The sequence below is a fragment of the Neophocaena asiaeorientalis genome, unplaced genomic scaffold (assembly GCF_003031525.2).
Source record: "Neophocaena asiaeorientalis asiaeorientalis breed wild unplaced genomic scaffold, Neophocaena_asiaeorientalis_V1.1 scaffold197, whole genome shotgun sequence".
NCBI classification, from domain to species: Eukaryota; Metazoa; Chordata; class Mammalia; order Artiodactyla; family Phocoenidae; genus Neophocaena; species Neophocaena asiaeorientalis.
Window position 1 is genome coordinate 6,646,329 of NW_020174703.1, and position 27,925 is coordinate 6,674,253.

At 37.5% G+C, this 27,925-nt stretch overlaps 1 protein-coding gene and 1 pseudogene across 8 annotated transcripts in view; one reads left to right on the plus strand and one right to left on the minus strand.

The window, feature by feature from the left end:
- SENP7 (SUMO specific peptidase 7) overlaps positions 1-27,925 on the minus strand; it is a 171,803-nt gene that overhangs the window by 102,181 nt on the left and 41,697 nt on the right. For all 8 annotated transcript variants that reach the window (XM_024759197.1, XM_024759202.1, XM_024759201.1 and 5 more), the window contains one exon: positions 21,634-21,732. In XM_024759197.1, coding sequence (XP_024614965.1) covers positions 21,634-21,732 — 99 coding nt within the window. The remainder of the gene's footprint in view (positions 1-21,633; positions 21,733-27,925) is intronic.
- Positions 8,843-9,191, plus strand: LOC112409228 (60S ribosomal protein L23a pseudogene; annotated as a pseudogene).

Consider the following 27,925-nt stretch of genomic DNA (forward strand, 5'->3'; position numbering starts at 1 on the left):
AATGAAAGAACAAGATAAAACCTCAGAAAAAAACACCTTACTGACTGGAAATAAGTGATCTACCTGATAAATAGTTCAAAAAATTAGTCATGAACTTTGACAACTATGAGATAATAAAAAATATTTATATTGGTCTCTGGCCCCAGTTCCTACACAGAGCTCCTAAAACCCTTGTAATTCCCTTGGTGATAGGAGCATCTTTTGCTATAATATCTGGTTTTTAACCCCAATCCCTGACACAGGGCTCCTAAAACCCTCACAATTTCCTGGGTGATAGATTTGCCTTTTGTATTAATGAAGCGACTCTGGGTGAGATCCTGGATGGCTCCTGGATAGGGGCTAGTCACCAGAAAGACCAAGCCAATATTACAAGCTTGGAATTCTCATCTTTGCCCCACCATTCTCTAGAGAGGGGAGAGGGACTGGAAACAGAATTAATTATCGGTCTTGCCTATGTGAGCAAATCTCCATTACAATCTCAAAAATATATGAGGTTCAAAGAGCTTTGAGGTTGCTAAACACATCCATATACCCGGAAGGTGACACACCCCAACTCCACAGGGACAGAAGCTCCTGCACTCAGGATCCTACCAGACCTTGCCCTATGTATCTATTCATTTGGCTATTCATCTGTATCCTTTATCATGTCCTTAAATAAACTGGTAAATGTAAATAAGTGTTTCTCTGAGTTCTGTGAACTGCTCTAGCATAAATTAATCAAACCTGAGGAGAGAGTCATGGGAATCTCAGATTTATAGCCAGCTGGTCAGAAGCACAGGTGACAACCTGGAATTGTGATTGGCATCTAAAGTGGGGTGGGAGCAGTCTTGGGACTGAGCCCACAACCTGTGAGATCTGAAACCATCTCCAGGTAGTGTCGGAATTGAGATAAATTGTAGGACACCCAGCTCATGTCCCAGAGGATTGCTTGGTGGGGGAAAACCCACAAACATCTGGTGTGAGAAGTGTTGTGAAAATGATAGTAGTATGAGAGTAAAGGAGAAACATGGGAGGAAGATGCGTTTTTCCCAACGCAATGACATTAGGTTAAGTGAAATAAGCCAGTAACAAAAAGACAAATACTCCATGATTCAAGTTATAGGAAGTATCTAGAGTTCACAGAGATAGAAAACAGTAGAATTTTGGTTGCCAGGGTATGGGAGAGGGGGAAATGGAGAGTTATTGTTTAATGGGTAAAGTGTTGTGGTTTTGCAAGATGTAAAGAATTCTGGAGATAGACGATGGTGATGGTTGCACAACAATGTGAATATACTAAATGCCAGTGAACTGTACCATTAAAAATGGTTAAGATGATAAATTTTATGCTATGTGTGTTTTACCATAATTGGAAATACATTTTAAAAAGTAAAAAAAAAATTTAAGTAATGAAAAACAAAACACTGTCTTAACCATGATAGCCCTCAATAAACACTGTCATTTTTATTCTCCAGGCATTATTATCTCATTATCACCACAGCCCTACATGGTATAAAACTCATCACTTTATAAGTGGGAAGTGAAGCTCAGAGAATAAACTTCACCAGTTAACCCAAGTCTGCCTGACATAAAAGCCTATGCTCCTTCCAATGCTGTAATTCTAAATTACACAAATTCTCAGAAATCCTTCCTATCAAGATATCAACCTAAACACATTGTCACTCCCATTTCACTACAAAATGTAAATGTATCAATATAACTAGATTAAAAATACATTTTTCCTCCATTTTCAGTATCACTGTCTTAGTTCTGCCTCTTACTTCTGACCTGGACTCTTGCAACGTTCTCCTAATGGGATTCCCTGCAAATGGTCTCTTCTCCCCCCCAGTCCAGCAGCCACTCCGTCAAGAAAGTTAAATCTCAAAAATGCAAATCTGATGTCATTCTCTTGTTTAAATTCCTAAGTATTCCCCACTACCTAAGGAGAAAAAAAAAAAAAAAAACTGAGTTCTCTTTCTCACTTCTGCTTCCCATGAATCTTCTATTCCGACAACACTAAACTATATGTAGTTCCCTGAAAGTGCATGCCATTCAGATCCTTTGACATCTTTCTGTACATGTTTCCTCTTACTAGAATGTGCTTTGCCCTCCCCAATTCTCCTTGTCCATTAAGTCCCAGATCAACACCACCTATGAAGCCTTCCTCACTCTCTAGAAAAGTAAATCAGTATCTCTGCTCTAACACTATTTTACATACCTCTATTACTGATAACAGTTCTCACAATGAATTACATTATTTGTTTACATCAAACTGCAACCAGGACTGGGAATAATTTAGCTCACAAGCTAGACTCTCAGAACTACTGGTTAACTAGTTTTCCACAACTGTTTCACTAATCTCACAGTAAATGCAGCTTTCACATTTTTTGTTTCCAATTTTTTTTCTACCCTACTAGTAACGTTGTAATTAGGTTTTACCTATATTTGCAAAATGATGAGTACTAGTCTTTGAGTCTCATATTCTGTACAGAAAAGAAACATAATTCCCACCAAAGAGGAGGGAAAAGAATGAGAACTTTTAAACTATTACAAAAAATGAAACAAACACAATGAGACAAAATGAAGATATCTTTAATAGGAGAGGAGGGGAGTTGATTAAAATTTTATTAACTCTAAATAACAGTAAGATGTTTCAATGCCCATCTCCAATCCTACCACAGCCAAGGGTAATCTGGAGTGTATCTATAGACATTATCAAAGGAAAACAAAAATTCACTTAGACTTTGATAAATTGTTTCTTATATTTAATATCACACTAGAATGTTTTTTCTTTCCAAAGTTGGATTAGAATTGCAGCCTGGATAATAATTTGTATTTTTCAGAGATACAATTTTTCACTTAGTCTATGAACCTATATACATGCTATCTCTGAAAAAAAATCAGATAACAAAGAATTGTCCCACAATCTGACTATGAATGAGAATTTATTCATATACATATTTTGAAAGCTATCTGATCACAAATAGGAAGGCTGAAATAGTATGAATAGTTGTAATTTAAATATGAAAAAACTTATAGAAGAATAAAAGACTTTGCTTAGAGACAAGACCAAATCATTTAGTTACCTGATTTTGAAGCTCTCATTCTAGCAGGGACATCAAAATAAAATACTATGATAATTAAAACCAAATGTTCGATAGGAACTTGACTAAAATTTTTCTTGGACAAATCAACTCTACACCCATTATAAGTGGTGCAGTGTTCACAGTCTCAACTGAGTACTTCCTTACATACTAAAAATGAACCAAATCTGCAACCTGAAGAAAATATCAGCTTTGCTTACAACTACTTATCCATGTCACAGCCTACTGTAATAAAGATGGATGATGACTTTCCAACCAATTGAGATTATTGGTCAGGACTTAACTTTTATATCAGAATTTCAATTCTATTGATTCTTCATCTAATTTCCAAATTAGCAACATGTAATGTCAACAGTGAAAACACTTATCAGAAAACATAAGCTGAAATTATTTGGTAACCAACATCTACTGAACAGCTGGATAAATTGGTGAGGTGCGGGGAGAGAGGCTATCTGGGGAATCCTGTATTCTCTTCAACAAGTTTTCCCTGATGGTAACACCTTGCATAACTGCACAGCAATATCATCACCAGGAAAGTGACATTGAAACAATCCATGACCTTATTAAGATTTCACCTGTTTTACATGCACATACTTGTGTGTGTGTGTTTGTATGCGTGCATTTAGTCCCAGGCAATTTTATCACATGTGCTCATCTCTGTGACTACAACCAAACTCAAGATATAGAACAGTTGTGTCATAAAGATCCTTTCTTCTACCCTTTTATAAACACATCTGCCACCCACCCCTTCCACTAACCCCCTACCCTACAGTATCAAATCATTTAGTTACCTAATTTTGAAGCTCTCATTCTAGCAGGGATTTCCTAGAGTTTTCATAGACATTCAAATGAACATTTAAGAAGAAAATAAAGTGAATTCTACACAACCTATTCCATTAACTAGAAATAAACAATTCCCAATTCAATCTATAAAGCAAACATTATACTGATACCAAATCAATATAATGACAGTACAAGAAAACTAGAGACCAATATCCCTGATAAGTACAGACAAAAATACTCAACAAAAATCAGCAGATCAAAACCAGCAATATATAAAAAGAATAATACAGCATGACTAATTAGGGCTTATCCTAGGACAGAACGGTGGTTTAATATTTGAAAATCAAATCAATCTACGATTTAAAAAAGAAAAAAGGCCCTACTCTACGTTGTATACAATAAACTCACTTTAAATATAAAGACACAAACAGATTAAAAGTAAAGGGATGAAGAAAGATACACCATTTTAAGAGATCAAAAGACAGAGTAGCTATATTAATTTCAGACTGAGATTTCAGAGGAAAAAACAGTATCAAATTTGGGGATACAGGGATAAAGAGGAATATTACATAATGATAGAGGGGTCAATTTGCCAAAAAAACATAATAATCCTTAATGTATATATGCCCAACACCAAAATACATAAGGCAAAAACTGATAGAAATATTGATACAAGGACAAATAGACATATCTACAATTATAGTTGAAGACTTCAACATCCCTCTATCAGAAACAGATCCAGCAGGCAGAAAATCAGTAAGGAAATAATTGAACTGAAAAACACCATCAGTCAACTAAATCTAATTAACATTTATAGAATACTTCATCTAAAACAGAAGAATACACATTCTTCTCAAGCGCACATGCTTCGAGGGAAATTTATAGCATTGAATGCATGTATTAAAAACGGAGACAATTCTAAAATCAATAATGCAAACTTCTAGCTTTGGAAATTAAAAAAAGAAGGGCAAATTTATTCCAAAGTAAGCAGAAGAAAAGAAATAAATAAATAAAAGAGCAGAAATCAATGAAATTGAAAAAAAAATTAATGAAATTGAAAACAAGAAATCAACAGAGAAAATCAACGAAATCAAAGGTTGGTTCTTTGAAAAAAATCAATAAAATTGATAAACCTCTACCCAGGTTAACTAAGGAAAAAAACAGAAAAGACAGATTACTAATATCAAAAATGAAAGAGGGGCGATCAGTACTGGTCCAATGGACATTATATAGAAATAATACAGAAATGCTATGAACAACTCAATGCCCACAAATGTGAAAGCTTAGATGAAAATGGACAAATACCTTGAAAGATACAATTGATCAAAACTTATGTAATCTGAATAGGCCCATATCTATTAAAGATATTGAATCAATTGAATCAATATTTAATATCTTCCAAAACAGAAAGGACTAGGCCCATTTTGGTTCATCAGTGAATTCTACCAAACAGTTAAGGAATCAATTATACAAATTCTCTATAATTTCTTTCACAAAATAGAAGTAGAGGAACACTTCCAAACTCATTCTATGAGGCCAGCCTTTCTATTTTTCCTTTCGTTTATTTATTTATTTATTTATTTGGCTGCATCAGGTCTTAGTTGCAGCATGCAGGATCTTTGTTGTTGGCATGTGGAATCCTTGGTTGCAGCGCACAGGTTCTTCGTTACGGCACGCAGGCTTCTCTCTAGTTATGGCACTCGGGCTCCAGAGTGTGCAGGCTCAGTAGTTGTGGTGCGTGGGCTCTCTAGTTGTGGCACACTGGCTCTAGAGCGCACGGGCTCAGTAGCTGCAGCGCACGGGCTTACTTGCCCCACGGCATGCGGGATCTAGTTCCCTGACCAGGGATCAAAACCACGTCCCCTGCACTGGAAGGTAGATTCTTAACCACCAGACCACCAGGGAAGTCTCGAGGCCAGCCTTAATACCAAAACCAGAAAAATACATTACAAAAAAAGAAAACTACACAATATCTCTTATGAACATAGGTGCAAATATTCTCAACAGAATCAAATCCAACAAAGTATAAAAAGAATCATATATCATAAACAAGTGAGACTTATTTCAAATAAGCAATGATGGTTAGGCATTTGAAAAATCCATTAATGTCAACAAGCCAAAGAAGAAATATGAAATGGTCATATCAATAGATGTGGAAAAAGCATCTGACAAAACCCAAAAGCCATTTATGATTTTTTTTAACTCTCAGAAAACTAGGAATAGAGGGGAATATTTTTAATTTGATTAAGAATATCTACAACAAACCTACAGCCAACATCATACTTAATGGCGAGAAACCATATGCTTTGACGCTAAGATTGAGAACAAGCAAGAATGCTCCCTCTCATTACTCCTATTCAACCTCATACAGGAAGTCCTAGATAATGCAATGAGACAAGAAAAGGAAATAAAAGGGATACAGATTGGGAAGGAAAAAATAAAACCTTTATTTGAGATGACATAATTGTCTATGTAGGAAATCCCAGAGATGAATTTGAAAAAAAAGAAAAAAGAAAAAACGTCCTTGAACTAATAAGCAATTATAGCAACAGTGCAGGACAAGATGAATACACAAAAATTAATTGCTTTCTTACATGAAGGTAAAGAACTATTAGAATTTAAAATTAAAAACACAATACCACTTACATTAGCACTGAAAAACTTAAATACGTATGTACAAATCTTTAAAAATGTGTAAAATCTATATGAAAAGAACTATAAAACTCCAATGAAAGATATCAAAGATCTAAATAAATAGATATTCCATGCACATGAATAGGAAGACTCAATACTGTCAAGATGTCAGTTCTTCCCAACCTGATCTACAGAATCACCACAATTCCAATCAGTATCACAGCAAGTTATTTTGTAGATTTTGACAGACTGATTTGAAATTTTAAATAGAAAGATGAAAGACCCAGAATAGCCAATACAATATTAAAGAACAAGCTCAAAGAACTGATACTCCCACCTTAAAGACTTACTATAAAGCTACAGTAACCAAGACAGCATGGTATGGACAAAAAAACAGACAAATAGATCAATAAAACAGAATAGACAGCTGAGAAAAGGATCCACACAATGTAATCAATTAATTTCTAACAAAGGAACAACGGCAATTCAATGGAGAAAGGCTAATCTTCAACAAATGACACTAAAAGAACTGGCCACAGTTCTTATATCTTTCACAAAAATTAACTGAAAATGGATCACAGATCTAAATGTAAATTGCAAAACTATAAAATTCCTAAAAGATAACATAAGAGATAATCTAGGTGACCTTCAGTTGAACAATTACTCCTTAGTTATAATACCTAAAGCACAATCCATGAAGGAAAAATTGAAATTTGGGCTTCATTAAAATTAAAACTGCTCTGTGAAAGATACTGTTAAAAGAATGAAAAGTTAAGATACAGACTAGAAAAAACTCTTTGCAAAACACATATGTGATAAAGGATTGGTACCCAAAATATACAATAACTCTTAAAACTAAAAAACAAGAAAACAAACAATTTTAAAAATGAGGGAATTCCCTAGTGATCCACTGGTTAGGACTCGATGCTTTCACCGCTGTGGGCCCGGGTTCAATCCCTTGTTGGGGAACTAAGATGCCACAAGCCATGCAGCACAGCCAAAAAGAAAAAGTGAGGGCTTCCCTGGTGGTGCAGTGGCTGAGAGTCCGCCTGCCAATGCAGGGGACACGGGTTCGTGCCCCGGTCCGGGAAGGTCCCACGTGCTGCGGAGCGGCTGGGCCCGTGAGCCATGGCCGCTGAGCCTGTGCTCCGCAACGGGAGAGGCCACAACAGTGAGAGGCCCACGTACCGCAAAAAAAAAAAAAAAAAAAAAAAGAAAAAGTGAGCCAAAAATGGGAACACACACTTCACCAAAGAAGATATACAGATGACAAATATGCATATGAAAAGAAGCTCACCAAAACATGTCATCAGAGAATTACAAGGTAAAACAAAGAGATACTACTACATACCTATTAGAATGGCTAAAACCCAAAACACTGACTACCCCAAATGTTGGCCAGGATGTGGAATAACAGGAAATCTCATTAGTTGCTGGTGGAAATGCAAAATGGTACAACCATTTTGGAAGACGCTTTGGCAATTTCTAACAAAACTAAACATACTCTTAACAAACAATCTAGCAACTGCACTCCTTAGTATTTACCCAAATAAGCTGGAAACTTCTGTCCACACAAAAATCTGCACATTAATGTTTAGTGCAGCTTTATTCATAATTGCGAAAACTTTAAAGTAACCAAGATGTCTTTCAATAGATGATAAAGAAACTGTGGTACACCCACATAATGGAGTATCATTCAGCAATAAAAACAAATGACATTGGGGGAGTCTGTGCATGTGTAGGGGCAGGGGATATATGGGACCTGTCTGTATTTTCTGCTCAATTTTGTTGTGAACCTAAAGTTACTCTAAAAAATAGTCTAAGAAAAAAAAAATTTTTTTTAAAGAACCGAGCAATCAAGCCACAAAAAGACACTTTGATAAACATAAAAGCATACAGCTAAGTGAAAGAAGCCAATCTGAAAGGGCTGTATGATTCCAAGTATATGACAATATGATTTAAAATATATATATATGGGGACTTCCCTGATGGCACAGTCATTAAGAATCCACCTGCCAATGCAGGGGACACAGGTTCAATCCCGGGTCCGGGAAGATCCCACGTGCCGCAGAGCAACTAAGCCCATGCGCCACAACTACTGAGCCTGTGCTCTACAGCCCACGAGCCACAACTACTGAGCCTGTGAGCCACAACTACTGAAGCCCGTGCACCTAGAGCCCATACTCACAAGAGAAGCCACCACAATGAGAAGCCCGTGCACCACAATGAAGAGTAGCCCCCGCTCGCCGCAGCTAAAAGAAAGCCCGAGTGCAGCAACGAAGACCCAACAGAGCCAAAAATAAATAAATAAATAAAAATTTAAAACTATGGAGCTTTTCACGCAGATGGCACCAAAGGCGAAGAAAGAAGCTCCTGCACCTCCCAAAGCCGAAGCCAAAGCAAAAGCTTTGAAGGCCAAGAAAGCACTGTTGAAAGCATCCACAGCCACAAAAAAAGAAGATCTGGATGTCACCCACCTTCCAATGGCCCAAAACACTGCAGCTCAAGAGGCAACACAAATATCCTCAGAAGAGCACCCCTAGAAGAAACAAGTTTGACCACTATGCCATCATCAAGTTCTCCCTCACCACCAAGTCAGCCATGAAGAAAATAGAAAACAACAACACACTGGTGTTCATTGTGGATGGCAAGGCCAACAAACACCAAATTAAACAGGCTGTGAAGAAGCTCTGACGTTGACATGGCCTGATAGAAAGAAGAAGGCATATGTTCTACTGGCTCCTGACTATGATGCGTTGGAGTAGCCAACAGAATTGCGATCATCTAAACTGAGTCCAGCTAGCTAATTCAAAACATAAAAGTTTTCATTGTAAATAAAAAAACTATAGATATTAAAAAGATCAGTGGAGCACAAGAAATTTTTTTTTTTTTTTTTTTTTAACCACTGCGCCACCAGGGAAGTCCAAGAAATTTTTAGAACAGTGAAATTATTCTGAATTACACTGTAATAGTGGATACATGTCATCACACATTTCTCAAAACACACAGAATATACTATACAAAAAGTGAACCCTAATATAAACTACGGACTTCAGTTAATAATATAACAGAGGTGTTCCAGTTCACAATGATGATGTAGGTAGTGTCCTGAATTCACTTCCTCCCATGGACACACCAAATCTACAGCTACATACAGAACAACTCCCTCTGAAAGAAATCCAGAAACTAGCTGAGCAACTCTTATCACACAAATGAGAAAAAACCCGCATCAAAACTGGTAGGAGAGGGCTTCCCTGGTGGTGCAGTGGTTGAGAGTCCACCTGCCAATGCAGGGGACACGGGTTCGTGCCCCAGTCCGGGAGGATCCCACATGCCGCGGAGCAGCTAGGCCCATGAGCCATGGCCGCTGAACCTGCGCATCTGGAGCCTGTGCTCTGCGACAGGAGAGGCCACGGCAGTGAGAGGCCCGCGTACCGCAAAAGGGGGAAAAAAAAACTGGTAGGAGAGGCTGAGACATAATCTCTCCATAAACACCATCCCCAGCAGATCAGAACACAGCCAGAAAGGAACTCACAACTCCCAGCTTTTTCCTAAGGAGGAATGGGTTTGCACCCCACATTTAGCACCCCAACTTTTAAGATTATCACCAAGGAGATAGGCCCCCAAAACATTTAGCTTTAAAAGGCAACAGAACTTGCATCTAAATATAAGACCCATAAGGCTTTGGCATACTAAGACACAGTTCTTAAAAGGCTCACATGGACTCACCATGGCTAACCCTCCAAGACCCAGAATAGAGGCAGCAGACTAAAATGAACCCAGTCTTTCTATAAAAGAGGCCTATTTGTTTATCTCAAAATCTGCAGTATGAAGGGCAGGCTTCTAATTTAATATGCATCCCAGGTCCAACTGCAACACTCTCCAGAGACCACGGAGGCAGGTAGGCACCATCTCTGAGCTCTCCCTCTACCTCCAGGTTGCCCTTATCTCCCAAAAAGGAGCTTATGCACAAGACTGGCACACCACTTTTTGCAGCTGCTGCCCAGGGGATACCCCTTAATCACCTGGCTCTGGTGGCCAATGGGGCATATGCTCGTAGGTCCCACAGGACTAAACCTAAGAGCAGAACAGTTTTTAACCAGCTATCCCCCCAGGTTACAGCACAGAGCAAACAAACAGAAACACCTGTCTGCCAGTCTTACTCTGATAGAGGTATAGCTGTGTACTTTTTTTTTTTTTTTTTTGGCTGCGTTGGGTCTTTGTTGCTGCACATGGGCTTTTTTCTCTAGTTGCAGTGAGCAGGGGCTTCTCCTTGTTGCAGTGCATGGGCTTCTCACTGCAGTGGCTTCTCTTTGTTGAGCATGGGCTCAGTAGTTGTGGCTCGCGGGCTCTAGAGTGCAGGCTCAGGAGTTGTGGTGCACAGGCCTAGTTGCTCCACGGCATGTGGGATCCTCCGGGACCAGGGCTCGAACCTGTGTCCCCTGCATTGGCAGGCGGATTCTTAACTACTGTGCCACCAGGGAAGTCCCTAGCTGTGTACTTTAAAAGCTGCTGCCTGGGGGACTGGCTTCCAATCAGCCTGCATCTAGGTGCTAAGATCCTCTCCCTTGGGATATGGACAGGTCTTGTCACACTCAACTACTGGAAGCCACTATAAACAAAGAAGACTGCTTGGACAATCACAGAGGTCTAAGAAACAACCAAGAGTTAGGACAGGATTAAAGGATAAGGTTCAGGTCCTATATAAGATCAGTCTTTCAAGACTGAGAGAGGTGGCTGTTTTATCTAATACATGGAAACTAACCAGAGAATGAAGGAAAATAAAGCAGAAAAATACATTACAAATGAAAGAACAAGATAAAACCTCAGAAAAAAACACCTTACTGACTGGAAATAAGTGATCTACCTGATAAATAGTTTAAAAAATTAGTCATAAAGATGCTCACCAAAGTCAAAAGACCAATGCGTAAACAAAATGAAAATTTCAACAAAAAGAAAGAAAATATAAGAAAGTACCAAACAAATCACAGAACTGAATAATATTAATGATTGAACTGAAAAATTCAATAGAGAGATCAACAGTAAACTAGATGACGTGAAAGAAAGGATCAGTGAACTCGAAGACAGGGCAGTAGAATTCATCCAATCAAAGGATCAAAAAAAGAATAAAAAGAGTGAGCATATACTAAGGGACTTATGAGACAACACAAAGGAGAACAATATTCACATAATAGGAGTACCAAAAAGAGAAGGGGGGGTAGAAAACTTATTTAAAGAAACACTGGTTGAGGGCTTCCCTGGTGACACAGTGGTTGAGAGTCTGCCTTCCAATGCAGGGGACATGGGTTCATGCCCCGGTCCAGGAAGATCCTACATGCCACGGAGCGGCTAGGCCCGTGAGCCACGGTCACTGAGCCTGCGCGTCCGGAGCCTGTGCTCCACAAAAAAAAAAGGAAAAGAAATACTGGTTGAAAATTTCCCTAACCTGTGGAAGGAAACCAACATCCACAGTCAGGAAGCCCAGAAAGTTCCAAATTAGATGCATCTATAGAGAGCCACACCAAGGCACATTATAATTAAATTGTAAAACGTTAAAGACGAGGAGACAATCTAAAAAGCAACAAGAGAAAAAACAACTTCTTATATACAAGGGAACCCCCATAAGACTATCAGCAGATTTTTCAGCAGAAACTTTACAGGCCAGAAGGGAGTGTCTCAATATATTCAGAGTGCTGAAAGAAAAAAAAAAACTGCCAACCAAGGACACTCTACCCAGCAAAGTTGTCCTCCAGGACTGAAGGAGAGATAAAGAGCTCCAGACAAGCAAAAGGTAAAGTTCCAGAGAAGCACCACTAGACCTGCCACACATGAAATGTTGAAGGGTTTTCCTTAAGCCAAAAAAGGAACTAATTAGTTACAAGAAAACATATGAAAGTATAAATCAGAGTGGAAATAAGTGACTAGAGAGTGAAGCGATAATAGGAAAGATCAATGAAACTAAGCTTTTTTTTTGAAAAGATAACCCAAAAATGGCCTTTAGCTAGGCACAACAAGCAAAAAGGAGAGAGAACTCACAAAACAAAAACATCAAAAATTAGGAGATATTACTACTGATCACAGTACTATAAAAGATCGTAAGAGACTACTATGAATTATATGCCAACAAATTGGACAACCTATAAGAAATGAATAAATTTCTAGAAACATAACCTACTAAGACTGAATCATGAAGAAAGAGAAAATATGAACAGAACAATTACTAGTAACAAGACTGAATCAGTAATCAAAAACCTCCCAACAAACAAAAGTCCAGGACCAGATGGAGTCCCTGGTGAAGCCTATCAAACATTTAGAGAAGAATTATTACTAATCCTTCTCAAACTCTTCCAAAAAACAGAGGAGGAGGAAACACTCCCGAACTCATTTTATGAGGCCATCATTACCCTAATACCAAAACCAGACAAGGACACTACAAGAGAATTACAAGCCAATATCCTTGAGGAACACAGATGCAAAAATCCTCAACAAAATATTAGCAAACTAAATTCAACAATACATTAAAAGGTTCACACATCATGAACAAGGCAGATTTATTCCAGGGATGCAAAAATGCTTCAACATCCACAAATCAATCTATGTGATACATCACATTCATCAAATGAATGATGAAATCATATCATCATATCAATAGACGCAGAAAAAGCATTTGGCAAAATTCAACATCCATTCACCATAAAAACTCTCAACAAGGCAGGTATAGAGGGAATGTACCCCAATTATGTACAACAGGACACGTATAACAGGCCCACATCTCATGTCACACTCAACAGTAAAAAGCTGAAAGCTTTTCCTCTAAGATCAGGAACAAAACAAAGATGGCCACGCTCACCACTTTTATTCAACAGAGTACTAGAAGTCCTAGCCAGAGCAATTAGGCAAGAAAAAGAAATAAAAAGTATCCAAATTCGAAAAAAAGTAAAACTGTCTCTATTTGCAAATGACAAGATATCATACATAGAAAACCCTAAAGATCACACCAAAAAAACTGTTACAACTAATCAATGAATTCAGTACAGTTGCAGGATACAAAATCAACATACAAAAAAACAACTGCATTTCTACACACTTACAATAAACTACCTGAAAGAGAAATTAAGAAAATAGTCCCATTTACAACTGCAGTAAAAAGAATAAAATATCTAGGAATAAACAACCCATACACTGAAAACTGTAAGACACTGATGAAAGAAATTGAAGAGATACAAATAAATGGCAACATATGCCATACTCATGGACAGGAAGAATTAATAATGATAAAATGGCCATACTACCCAAAGCAACTTACAGATTCATGCAATCCCTATCAACATTCCAACAGTATTTTTCACAGAAATGGAAAAAAACAATCTTAAAATTTGTTTGGAACCACAAAAGACCCTGAATAGCCAAAGCAATCTTAAGAAGAACAAAGTTGAAGACACCACACGTCCTGATTTCAAACTACATTACCAAGCTATAGTAATTAAAACAGTATGGTACTGCCATAAAAACACAAAAATAGATCAACTGAACAGACTAGAGAGCCCAGAAATAAATCTACACATATATGGTCAATTAATTTATGATAAATAACACTAGAATGTACAGTTCGGAAAAGACAGTCTCTTCAATAAATTATGCTGGGAAAACTGAACAGCCATATGCAAAAGAATGAAACAGGATGACTATCTTACACCATACACAAAAATCAATTCAAAATGGACTGACTGACTTGAACATAAAACCTGAAACTATAGAACTCCTAAAAGATAACATAAAGGGTAAGTTCCTTGATATCAGTGTCTTAACAATGATTTTTTGGATTTGACACCTAGGCAAAGGCAATAAAAACAAAATAAACAAGTGAGACTACATCAACCTAAAAATGTCTGCACAGCAAAGGAAACCATCAATAATATGAAAAACCAATCTACAGAATTGGAGAAATTATTTCTGAAACATATAACTGACAGGAGGCTAACATCCAAAATATATAAAGAACTCATACAACTCAATAGCAAAAACAAAAGATCTAATTTAAAAATCGACAGATCTGAATAGAAATTTTTCCAAAGAAGACATACATATGGCCAACAGGTACATGAAAAGGGGCTCAAGATCACTAAACACCATGGAAATGCAAATCAAAACCACAATGAACTACCTCCTCACACCTGGTAGAATGGCCATTATCAAAAAGACAAGACATAAAAAGAGGATGCGAGGATGAGGAGAGGGACTTCCCTGGTGGTCCAGTGGTTAAGAATCCACCTTCTGGGACTTCCCTGGTGGCACAGTGGTTAAGAATCCACCTGCTAATGCAGGGGACACGAATTCAATCACTGGTCCAGGAAGATCCCACCTGCCGCGGAGCAACTAAGCCCATGTGCCACAACTACTGACTCTGCACTCTAGAGTCCATGAGCCACAACTACTGCAGCCCGGCTGCCTAGAGCCCATGCTCCGCAACAATAGAAGCCACCACAATGAGAAACCTGCCCTCTGCAACAATGAGTAGCCCCCGCTAGCCGCAACTAGAAAAAAAAGCCCGCATGCAGCAATGAAGACCCAACGCAGCCATAAATAAATAAATATATAAATTTATAAATTTATTTTAAAAAAAGAATCCACCTTCCAATGCAGGGAACGCAGGTTCAATCCCTGGTCGGGGAGCTAAGATCCTACATGCTGCAGGACAGCTAAGCCTGTGCACCACAACTAATGAGCACGCATGCTCTGGAGCCCGCGTGCCACAAGAGAGCCCACGTGCTACAACTACTGAGCCCATGTGCTCTAGAGCCCATGCGCCACAACTAGAGAGAAGCCCATGTGCTGCAACAGAAGATCCCACGTGCCACAACTAAGACCTGACACAGCCAAATAAATATGTATTTAAAAAGAAAAAAAAGGATGAGGAGAAAATGGAACCCTTGTGCACTGCTTGCAGGAATGTAAACTGATAGAGACATTATGGAAAATACTATGGAGGTTCCTCAAAAAAATTTTTAAAAACCACCATATGATTCAGCAATTCCATTTCCACTTCTGGGTATTTTTCCTTAGAAAACAAAATCACTACCTGAAAAAAAAATTATCAACAACTCCATGTTCACTGCAATATTATTTACAATAGCCAGGATGTGTAAACAATCTAAGTGTCCATCAATGGATGAATGGATAAACAAAATGTGGCATGTGTACATATATATATACATACACATATACACACACACACACACACACACTTTAATGGAATGTTATTCAACCATAAAAAAAGAAGGAAATCTTGCCATTAGCAATAACATGGGTAGACTATCAGGGCATTATACTACGTGAAATAAGTCAAACAGAGAAAAACAAATACTGTACGATCTCACTTACATGTGGAATTTTTTTTTGAATCTGAATTCATTGATACAGAGAACAGATTTGTGGTTGCCAGAGGCAGGGGTTGAGAGCTGGAGGAAATGAGTGAAGGTGGCCAAAAGGTACAAATTTCCAGTTATAAGTCCTGGGGACATAATGTACAGCATGGCGAATTAGTTAACAAAGCTATACTATACATTTGAAACCTGCTAAGAGAGTAGATCTTAAAAGTCTCATAAGAAAAAGAAACTGTAACTATGTATGGTAATGTATGTTAACTAAACTTACTGTGGCAATAATTTTGCAATTTAAATATGTATCAATCATTATGGCTTTCAGAGATGGTGAAGCTGGGGAGCTCCCGGCTGGGAGAAGGACATCAGATCTCACTGTCCTCCCAGCCTTTCAACCCTCCTCCAAAGCCCCTAGATAAAATGGCTCGATCCCCAAAATAAATAAATAAATAAATAAATAAATAAATATCATCATGTTGTACACCTAAAACTAATACAGTGTTACATGTCAATTACATCTCAATATTAAAAAAATGTATCAGTATTTGGCTCACCAACTGTAACAAATGTACCACATTAATGCAAGATGTTAATAATAAGGAAACTGTGTGTGAGCATAGGGAAGGGCAGAATGAATATATGGGTACTGTTTGTACTATCCCTTCAATTTTTTGGTAAACCTGAAACAACTCTAAAAAATAGTCTATTATTTTAAAAAATAAGCAAAATGACAGCACCAAGTATTGGTAAAGTTACAGAGCATCCAGAAGTCCCATACATTGCTGGTGGGAATGTAAAATGGTATTCTGGAAATCAGTTTGGCAGTTAAACATACACTTACATATGATTCAGGAATCCCACTCCTAGGTATTTTCCCTAGAGAAATTTAAAAACTTCTGCTCACAGAGAAGACCTGTATACAAATATGTATAGCATCTTTATTCCTAACTGCCAAAAACTGGAAACAACCCATATGTCCTTCAGTGGTTAATGTGGGAATGGTTAAACAAACTACTGATATATACAACATCGATGAATCTCAACGGCATTATACTACATGAAAAAGCCACTCTCAAAACATTAAAAAATTACATACTCCATGATTGCATTCATGTGACATTCTGGAAAATACAGAACTACAGGTAGAGAAAACAACAATGTTACCATGGGTAACTACGAAGGGGATAGCACCAGGGAATTTTTTGGAGTGATAGAACTGTACGGTATCTTCACTGTGATGATAGTCATATGAGTCTATACAGATCTTGTAACTCATAGGACTGTACACCAAGAAAAAAAACGATAAATAAATACACACACACACACACACACACACACACACACACACACCCCTTTATAACGGTGGTGGCTGCAAAAATGTATACCTTTGTCAAAATGTATACCATTTAAAATGGATTAATTTAATTATATGTAAATTAATTGCCAATAAAATATATTTTTAAAAGGGCAAAAAATTTGAACAGACACTTCACAAAAAAGGAAAACATACAACAGCTAATCAACATATGAAAATATTTTAACACCATTAGTCACCAGGGCAAAGCAAATTAAAACCAATTAAAAACAATCCCAAAAGTCCATCAACAGAAGAATTAGATTAATAAATTGTGTTATACTCATATAACAGAATATTACTTAGCAGTAAAAAGAAACAAACTGGGCTTTCCTGGTGGCACAGTGGTTAAGAATCTTCCTGCCAATGCAGGGGTCATGGGTTCGAGCCTGGTCCGGGCACCACAACTACTGAGCCTGCACTCTAGAGCCCACAAGCCACAACTACTGAGCCCACATGCCACAACTACTGAAGCCCGCATGCCTAGAGTCTGCAACAAGAGAAGCCACCATGATGAGAAGCCCACACACCACAACAAAGAGTACCCCCCGCTCACAGCAACTGCTGATAGACAGAAAACAGGAATGAGTTTCAACAACGTTTTACTAAGCAAAAGAAGGCAAACACAAAAGAGTATACACTATACGAATAGGCAAAACTATCTTACAGATATAGAAATCAGAAAATTAGTTGTCAGGAACAGGGTGGGAATAGGGACAGCAGGCAAAGAGAAGATACAACGGTAAGGGGCATAAGGGAACTTTCAAGGCTCACGACAATGCTCTATTTCACTGAGATATTGGTTGCATATGTTACATTAGTCAAAGCTCATCCAATTATACACCTAAGATCTGTGCAGCCTGCTTTATATAATTGTATCTCAGTTGATACCAAAAATAAACAAGTAAGTTAAAATTCTGCTGAAGATAGCATAATCTGAAGATTATGGAGAGTGGTATTTATCCCTTTTTATTTCATTGAAACCTACAGCGTGTGGGAGAAACAACAAAGCAAGATTTTGGTACTGCCTCAAACCCTACAAACTATGAAGCACACTTAACAAATACCGTTAAGTCTAAAGCAACATGGGAGCAAGGTAAAGCTGACACATTTGCCACTTCAAATCTCAAACAGGATGTAGATTTCCCAAAAGTTAAGTATCACTATCCTAAGGAACACGTGCAACTAGAGTGGGAAACTGGTCATAGGAAAAGAAAATATGTCTCTGAGGAGGCCTTGTTTCACTCAGTGGGTAGAGAGAAGTAGGAGAAAATAAGCCATTACTTCTCAGGAAAAGGAGACTGCTGAAATGAAAAGGAGTTAAGGAAAGATTATATAACATAGAGTTATGTTATATAACGTAACATAGTTAAGGCAGATTATATAACATAGACACTTAATACCTAAAGAGCTCTCTGGGGACTTCCCTGGTGGCACAGTGGTTAACAATCCGACTGCCAATGCAGGGGACATGGGTTCAAGCCTGGTCCGGGAAGGTCCCACATGCCACAGAGCAACTACTAAGTCCGTGTGCAACAACTGCTGAGCCTGCGCTCTAGAGCCCACTAACCACAACTACTGAGCCCTCATGCCACAACTATTGAAGCCCACATGCCTAGAGCCTGTGCTCCGCAACAAGAAAAGCCACTGCAGTGAGAAGCACACGCACCGCAACGAAGAGTAGCCCCCACTCACCACAACTGGAGAAAGCCCGCGCGTAGCAATGAAGACCCAATACAGCCAAAAATAAATAAATAAAATAAATAAATTTATTTCTTAAAAAAGAGCTCTCTGGTGATCCACATCTGCCTCTTGAAGGCCAAATACTAAAGGAAGATTATGTGACCCAACGGTAAAGGAAAAAACACATTTAGTAAGACACCCCTTAAGAAAACAAACCCAACAAAAAGCATCCATCTACTTCCAAGAGACTGTGTGTGTGTGTATTTAAAATGATATATATATCTTATTTTTACTCCATTCAGTATTCTAAAACATAAAGTAAAATATATAAATGCAGAGATAAAATTTTCTTAAAATAATGTATGTTGGGGACTTCCCTGGTGGTCCAGTGGTTAAGAATCTGCCTTCCAATGCAGGGAAAGCAGGTTCAATCCCTGGTCCAGGAACTAAGATCCCACATGCCATGGGGCAAGTAAGCCTATGTGCTGCAACTACTGAGCCACGTGCCACAACCAGAGAGCCCACGGACCACAACGAAAGATCCCCAAAACTAAGACCCAATGCAACCAAAAATAAATAAATAAATTTTTTTTTTTAAAAAAAGCTTAAAAAAATAATGTATTTTTTTCTTCTACTGGCAACAATTTTACTGCCTGATAATATCCAGTAATAGTAAACCTGTAGAAATACAGGAGCTCTCACTGGTGGCAATATAAATTGGTGCAAATCTTCTGTGAGACAGTTTTGCAATATTCATTAAAATTTAATATACAAACTTCCTTAGACCCAGTAATCCCACTCAAAAATGGTTCCCTGTTTACAAAAAATGAAGGCCTTGCAATATTGTTTCTTTCAGCAAAACTCTAGAAACAACCAAATTGTCTAATATCAGTGCACTAAGTGAATAAATTATTGTATATAGTATATTTTTGGAGTATTGCAAAGCCAATAAAAAACAAATAAAAGAGATAGATCTAAATGTGTTAAAATAGAAGAAAAAATTAACAATATTACTAGTATTACTATGTATTTCATGATCCCGCTTAAGCAATGATCAAAAAATAATATAGAGTCATATGGGGGCAATATGCTTTCTTTTCCTTGAAAGGAATTTAAAAAAACTGTCAGCAGTGACTGCATTTAGGAAATAGTCCCATTTGTTATTTCCCTTTTTTGTACCTTGTATAAAAAGCAAATGCATTATTTAATTATTAAATTTTTAAATAATGTTAGGGAATTCCTTGGTGGTCTAGTAGTTAGGACTCCGTGCTTTCACTGCTGAGGGCATGGGATCAATCCCTAGTCAGGGAACTAAGATCCTGCAAGCCATGCAGTACGGCCAAAATAAATAAATATATAAATGTTAAAGCAACTAATACTAACAACAAATCTTTCCTCTGAGAACAAGTTATAGTAAATGGTTAATTTTTCTTGTCTGTAACATAAAAACACATACATTCAAGGTGACTTAAAGTCTGTTATCCTAAAATTCTCCTGTTGTGACCTGAACTGTCTCTGCCAAAATTCGTATGTTGATATCCTAACCTTGAACATGACTGTATGTGGAGATAGGGCCTTTACATAGGTAATGAAGTTTAAATGAGGTCATAAGGGTGGGACCCTAATCCTATAAGACTAGTGTCCTTATAAGAAGAGGAAGAAACTCCACGGATGTGGGTGCACAGAAAAGAGGCCATATGAGGACAAAGCAAGAAGATAGCCATCTGTAAGCCAAGGAGAGAGGCCTTAGTGAAATGAACCCTGCCAGCACCTTGATTTTGGACTTCCAGCCTCCAGACCTGTGAGAAAATAACTTTCTGTTGTTTAAGCCATCTGACCTGTGGTCTTTCGTTATATTAGCCCTAGTAGACTAATACGTATATCCTCAAATGGAGAATTAGAAAATCTTAGAAAAATTATATTTTTAAAACCTTGACCATGAGTTGTGCCAGTCAAGAAAAAAAAAAAAAAAAACTTATAAAGTGCTATCTTAAGCTTTATTCATGAGAACTCTATAGTAATACTTAATAGTGATAAAATTACTCCAGATTTATAATCAGGATAAGATACAGTTGTGTCGGGCTGGGATGAATTGGGAGATTGAGATTGACATCTGGGTCAATCTATTTCATACGCCACTGCATATGAAATAGATAACTAGTGAGGACCTGCTGTATAGCACAGGGAACTCTACTTGGTGCTCTGTGGTGACCTGGATGGGAGGAAATCCAAAAGGGAGGGGATATGTGTATACATATGGCTGGTTCACTCTGCTGTGCAGCAAGGAGCTAGCACAACATTGTAAAGCAACCGTATCCCAATAAAAAATAAATATTTTAAAAATATATATATATACACACACACATATAGTTGTGTCACCTTTTAAGATGTATCCTCTCAAACTTACAAAACAGAGAAAAAGAGCAAAGGATTCTAATAAGCTTAATATTCTCATAAATTTTAAATATAATATATATTACAATAATGAGATTTAAATTCATGAAGGAAACAACCATGCATAATAAGATGTTCTTAGATTTAAATTGAAAAAGACCCTAACCTCAAAGCATCACTTCAACATTTGCCAGAAATAAATTTAAAACCTGCAATTAGAAAACAAAAAAAAGGACATATAAGAAAATTAAAATTCAGCTTTATTAAATTATTTTAAACATACCAAGTAACACCACATACTTAAAAGGAAATAGTTTTTATTTACCCCCTGCAAAGAAAGATCCCAGCGTTCTGAGCTTCTCAGTTTGGACAATGGTGACTTAACACAAACATCCTCTGGTTTTGCATTTAACATCTTTTTTATCTGAAACCAGAATGAGAAAATAACCAGTTTAACTGAAATATAAATAAGAGCTGAATGAGCTAACAGAACCATTATATTACTTGCATTAATATTTTGGTATTAGTTTTAAAGAGTTTTAATTAAATTCAGTGCTTACTTTATAGGTAGTTGAATATAATTTTATAAAAAGCCTCTCTCATTCAGTAAAAAAGTAGATAAATGAAGTATCACAATAACGTGTTTTTTTTTAACATCCTTATTGCAGGATATCTGCTTTACATTCTTGTGTTAGTTTCTGCTATAAAACAAAGAGAATCAGCTATACGTATACATATATCCCCATATCCCCTCCCTCTTGTGTCTCCCTCCCACGCTCCCTATCCCAGCCCTCTAGGTGGTCACAAAGCACCGAGCTGGTCTCCCTGTGCTATGCGGTTGCTTCTGACTAGCTGTCTATTTTACATTTGGTAGTGTATATATGTCAATGCCACTCTCTCACTTCGTCCCAGCTTATGCTTCCCCCTCCCTGTATCCCCAAATCCATTCTCTACGTCTGTCTTTTTTCCTGTCCTGCCCCTAGGTTCTTCAGAACCTTCTTCTTTTAAACTTTCTATGTATGTGTGTTAGCATACGGTATTTGTTTTTCTCTTTCTGACATACTTCACTCTCTATGACAGACTCTAGGTCCATCCACCTCACTACAAATAACTCAGTTTTGTTTCTTTTTATGGCCAAGTGTTATTCTATTGTATATATGTGCCACATCTTCTTTATCCATTCATCTGTCGATGGACACTTAGGTTGCTTCCATATCCTGGCTATTGTAAATAGAGCTATAATGAACATTGTAGTACATGACTCTTTTTGAATTATGGTTTTCTCAGGGTATATGCCCAGTAGCGGAATTGCTGGGTCATATGGTAGTTCTATTTTTAGTTTTTTAAGGAACCTCCATACTGTTCTCCATAGTGGCTGTATCAATTTACATTCCCACCAACATTGCAGGAGGATTCCCTTTTCTCCACACCCTCTCCAGCATTTATTGTTTGTAGATTTTTTGATGATAGCCATTCTGACTGGTGTGAGGTGATACCTCATAGTAGTTTAGATTTGCATTTCTCCAATAATTAGTGATGTTAAGCACCCTTTCATGTGTTTGTTGACCATCTGTACACATTCTAAGGAGAAATGTGTATTTAGCTCTTCTGCCCATTTTTGGATTGCACTGTTTTTTTGATATTGAGCTGCATGGGCTGCTTGTATATTTTGAAGATTAATCCTTTGTCAGTTGCTACGTTTGCAAATATTTTCTTCCATTATGAGGGCTGTCTTTTTGTCTTATGGTTTCCTTTGCTGTGCAAAAGCTTTGAAGTTTCATTAGGTCCCATTTGTTTATTTTGGTTTTTATTCCCATTCCTTTAGGAGATGGGTCAAAAAGGATCTTGCTGTGATTTATGTCATAGAGTGTTCTATGTTTTCCTCTAAGAGTTTTAAAGTGTCTGGCCTTACATTTAGGTCTTTAACCAATTTTTAGTTTATTTTTGTGTATGGTGTTAGGGAGTGTTCTAATTTCATTCTTTTATATGTAGCTGTCCAGTTTTCCCAGCACCACTTATTGAAGAGGTTGTCTTTTCTCCACTGTATATTCTTGACTCCTTTATCAAAGATAAAGTGACCATATGTGTGTGGATTTATCTCTGGGCTTTCTACCCTGTTCCACTGATTTGTATTTCTGTTTTTCTGCCAGTACCATACTGTCTTAATTACTGTAGCTCTGTAGTATACTCCGAAGGCAGGGAGCCTGATTCCTCCAGCTCCATTTTTCTTTCTCAAGATTCCTTTGGCTATTAGGAGTCTTTTGTGTTCTAATAGAAATTGTGAAATTTTTTGCTCTAGTTCTGTGAAAAATGCCAGTGGTAGTTTGATAGGGATTGCACTGAATCTGTAAATTGCTTTGGGTAGTATAGTCATTTTCACAATGTTGATTATTCCAATCCAAGAACATGATATATCTCTCCATCTGTTCACATCGACTTTAATTTCTTTCATCAGTGTCTTATAGTATTCTGCATACAGATCTTTTTTCTCCTTAGGTAGGTATATTCCTAGGTATTTTATTTTTTTTGTTGCAATGGTAAATGGGAGTGTTTCCTTAATTTCTTTTTCAGATTTTTCATCATTAGTGTAAAGGAATGCAAGAGATTTCTGTGCATTAATTTTGTATCCTGCTACATTACCAAACTCACTGATCAGCTCTAGTAGTTTTCTGGTAGCATATTTAGGACTCTCTATGTACAGTATCATTTCATTTGCAAACAGTGAGTTTTACTTCTTTTCTGATTTGGATTCCTTTTATTTCTTTTTCTTTTCTGACTGCTGTGGCTGAAACTTCCAAAACTATGTTGAATAACAGTGGTGAGAGTGGGCAACCTTGTCTCCTTCCTGATCTTGGTGGAAATAGTTTCAGTTTTTCACCATTGAAAATGACGTTGGCTGTTGGTTTGTCATATATAGCCTTTATTATGTTGAGGTAGGTTCCCTCTATGTCTACTTTCTGGAGGGTTTTTATCATCAATCAGTGTTGAATTTTGTGGAAAGCTTTTTCTGCATCTATTGAGTTTATCATAAGGTTTTTATCCTTCAGTTGTTTAATATGGTGTATCACCTTGATGGATTTGCATATATTGAAGAATCCTTGCATTCCTGAGACAAACCCCACTTGATCATGGTGTATGATCCTTTTAATGAGCTGTTGGATTCTGTTTGCCAGTATTTTGTTGAGGATTTTTGCATCTATGTTCATCAGTGATATTGGCCTGTAGTTTGATTTTTTTGTGACACCTTGTCTGGTTGTGGTATCAGGGTGACGGTGGCCTCGTAGAATGAGTTTGGGGGTGTTTCTCCCTCTGCTATATTTTGGAAGAGTTTGAGAAGGATAGGTGTTAGCTCTCCTCTAAATGTTTGATAGAATTCACCTGTGAAGCCACCTGGTGCTGGGCTTTTGTTTGTTGGAAGATTTTTAATCACAGTTTCAATTGCAGTGCTTGTGACTGGTCTGTTTATATTTTCTATTTCTTTCTGTCTCAGTCTCAGAAGGTTGTGATTTTCTAAGAATTTGTCCATTTCTTCCAGGTTGTGCATTTTACTGGCATATGGTTGCTTGTAGTAATCTCTCACGATCTTTTGTATTTCTACAGTGTCAGTTGTTAGTACTCCTTTTTCATTTCTAATCCTATTGATTTGAGTCTTCTCCCAGTTTTGCTTGATGAGTCTGGCTAATGGTTTATCAATTTTGTTCATCTTATCAAAGAATCAGCTTTTAGTTTTATTATTCTTTGTTATCGTTTCCTTCATTTCTTTTTCATTCATTTTGGATCTTATCTTTACGATTTCTTTCCTTCTGCTAACTTTGGGGTTTTTTTGTTCTTCTTTCTCCAATTGCTTTAGGTGTAAGGTTAGCTTGTTTATTTGAGATGTTTCTTGTTTCTTGAGGTAGGATTGTATCGCTATAAACTTCGCTCTTAGAACTGCTTTTTCTGCATCCCATAGGTTTTGGGTTGTCGTGTTTTCGTTGTCATTTGTTTCTAGGTATTTTCTGATTTCCTCTTCGATTTCTTCAGTGATCTCTTGGTTACTTAGTAGTGTATTGTTTAGCTTCAATGAGTTTGTATTTTTTACAGATATTTTCCTGTAATTGATATCTAGTCTCATAGCATTGTGGTTGAAAAAGATACTTAACATGATTTCAATTTTCTTAAACTTAACAAGGCTTGATTTGTGACCCAAGATGTGATCTATCCTGGAGAATGTTCCATGAGCACTTGAGAAGAAAGTGTACTCTGTTGTTTTGGGATGGAATGTCCTATAAGTATCAATTAAGTCCATCTTGTTTAATGTATCATTTAAACCTTGTGTTTCCTTATTTATTTTCATTTTGGGTGATCTGGCCATTAGTGAAAGTGGGGTGTTAAAGTCCCCTACTATGATTGTGTTACTGTTGATTTCCCCTTTTATGGCTGTTAGCATTTGCCTTATATATTGAGGTGCACCTATGTTGGGTGCATAAATATTTACAGTTGTTATATCTTCTTGTTGGATTGATACCTTGATCATTAAGTAGTGTCCTTCTTTGTCTCTTGTAATAGTATTTATTTTAAAGTCTATTTTGTCTGATATGAGAATTGCTACTCCAGCTTTCTTTTGATTTCCATTTGTATGGAATATCTTTTTACATCCCCTCACTTTCAGTCTGTATGTGTCCCTAGGTCTGAAGTGGGTCTCTTGTAGAAAACATACATGCAGCTCTTGTTTTTGTATTCATTCAGCCATCTATGTCTTTTGGTTGGAGCATTTAGTCCATTTACATTTAAGGTAGTTATCAATATTTATGTTCCTTTTACCACTTTCTTAATTGTTTTGGGTTTGTTATTGTAGGTCTTTTCCTTCTCTTGTGTTTCTGCCTAGAGAAGTTCCTTTAGCTTTGTTGTAAAGCTGGCTTGGTGTTGCTGAATTCTCTTAGTTTTTGCTTGTCTGGAAAGGTTTTAATTTCTCCATCAAATCTGAATGAGATCCTTGCTGGGTAGAGTAATCTTGGTTATAGGTTTTTCCCTTTCATCACTTTAAATATGTCCTGCCACACCCTTCTGGCTTGCAGAGTTTCTGCTGAAAGATCAGCTGTTAACCTTATGGGGATTCCGTTGTATATTATTTGTTGTTTTTCCCTTGCTGCTTTTAATATCTTTTCTTTGTATTTAATTTTTGATAGTTTGATTAATATGTGTCTTGGCGTGTTTCTCCTTGGATTTATCCTGTATGGCAATCTCTGCGCTTCCTGGAGTTGACTCTTTCCTTTCCCGTATTAGGGAAGTTTTCAATAATCTCTTCAAATGTTTTCTCAGTCCCCTTCTTCTTCTCTTCTTCTTCTTCTTCTTCTGGGACCCCTGTAATTCGAATATTGGTGCATTTAATGTTGTCCCAGAGGTCTCTGAGACTGTCCTCAGTTCTTTTCATTCTTTTTTCTTTATTCTGCTCTGCAGTAGTTATTTCCAGTATTTTATCTTCCAGGTCACTTATCCGTTCTTCTGCCTCAGTTATTCTGCTATCAGTTCCTTCTAGAGAATTTTAAATTTCATTTATTATGCTGTTCATCATTGTTTGTTTGCTCTTTAGGTTTTCTGGGTCCTTCTTAAACGTTTCTCGTATTTCCTCCATTCTATTTCCAAGATTTTTAATCATCTCTACTATCATTACTCTGAATTCTTTTTCAGGTAGACTGCCTATTTCCTCTTCATTGATTTGGTCTGGTGGGTTTTTACCTTGCTCCTTCATCTGCTGTGTATTTATGTCTTCTCATTTTGCTTAACTTACTGTGTTTGGGGTCTCCTTTTCACAGGCGGCAAGTTCGTAGTTCCCATTGTTTTTGGTGTCTGCCCCAGTAGTTAAGGTTGGTTCAGTGGGTTTTGTAGGTTTCCTGGTGGAGTGGACTGGTGCCTGTGTTCTGGTGGCTTAGGCTGCAACTCATCTTTCTGGTGGACAGGACCGCATCTGGTGGTGTGTTTTGGGGTGTCTGTGAACTTACTATGATTTTAGGCAGCCTCCCTGCTAATGGGTGGGGTTGTGTTCCTGTCTTGCTAGTAGTTTGGCACAGGGTGTCCAGCACTGTATCTTGCTGGTCATTGAGTGGAGCTGGCTCGTAGCACTGAGATGGAGATCTCTGGGAGAGCTTTCACCGTTTGATATTACGTGGGGCCGGGAGGTCTCTGGTGGACCAATATCCTGAACTCGGCTCTCCCACCTCAGAGGCTCAGGCCTGACACCCGGCTGGAGCACCAAGACCCTGTCAGCCACGCAGCTCAGAAGAAAAGGGAGAGATAGGAAGGGAGAGAGGGAGGAAGGGAGGGAGATAGGATAAAGGGAAGGAAGGAAGGAAGGAAGGGAGGGAGGGAGGGAGGGAGGGAGGAAGGAAGGAGGAGAAAAATATAAAATAATTAAAATAAAAATTTTTTTAAATATTAAAAAGGAAAGGAAGAAGAGAGTAACCAAACCAAAAACAAATCCACCAATGATAACAAGCATGAAAAACTACACCCCAAAAAAAACAAAAAAACAATATAACCCTAGGACAAATTGTAAAAGCAAAGCTATACAGACAAAATCACAGAAAGCATATGCATACACACTCACAAAAAGAGAAAAAGGAGAAAAATATATATAT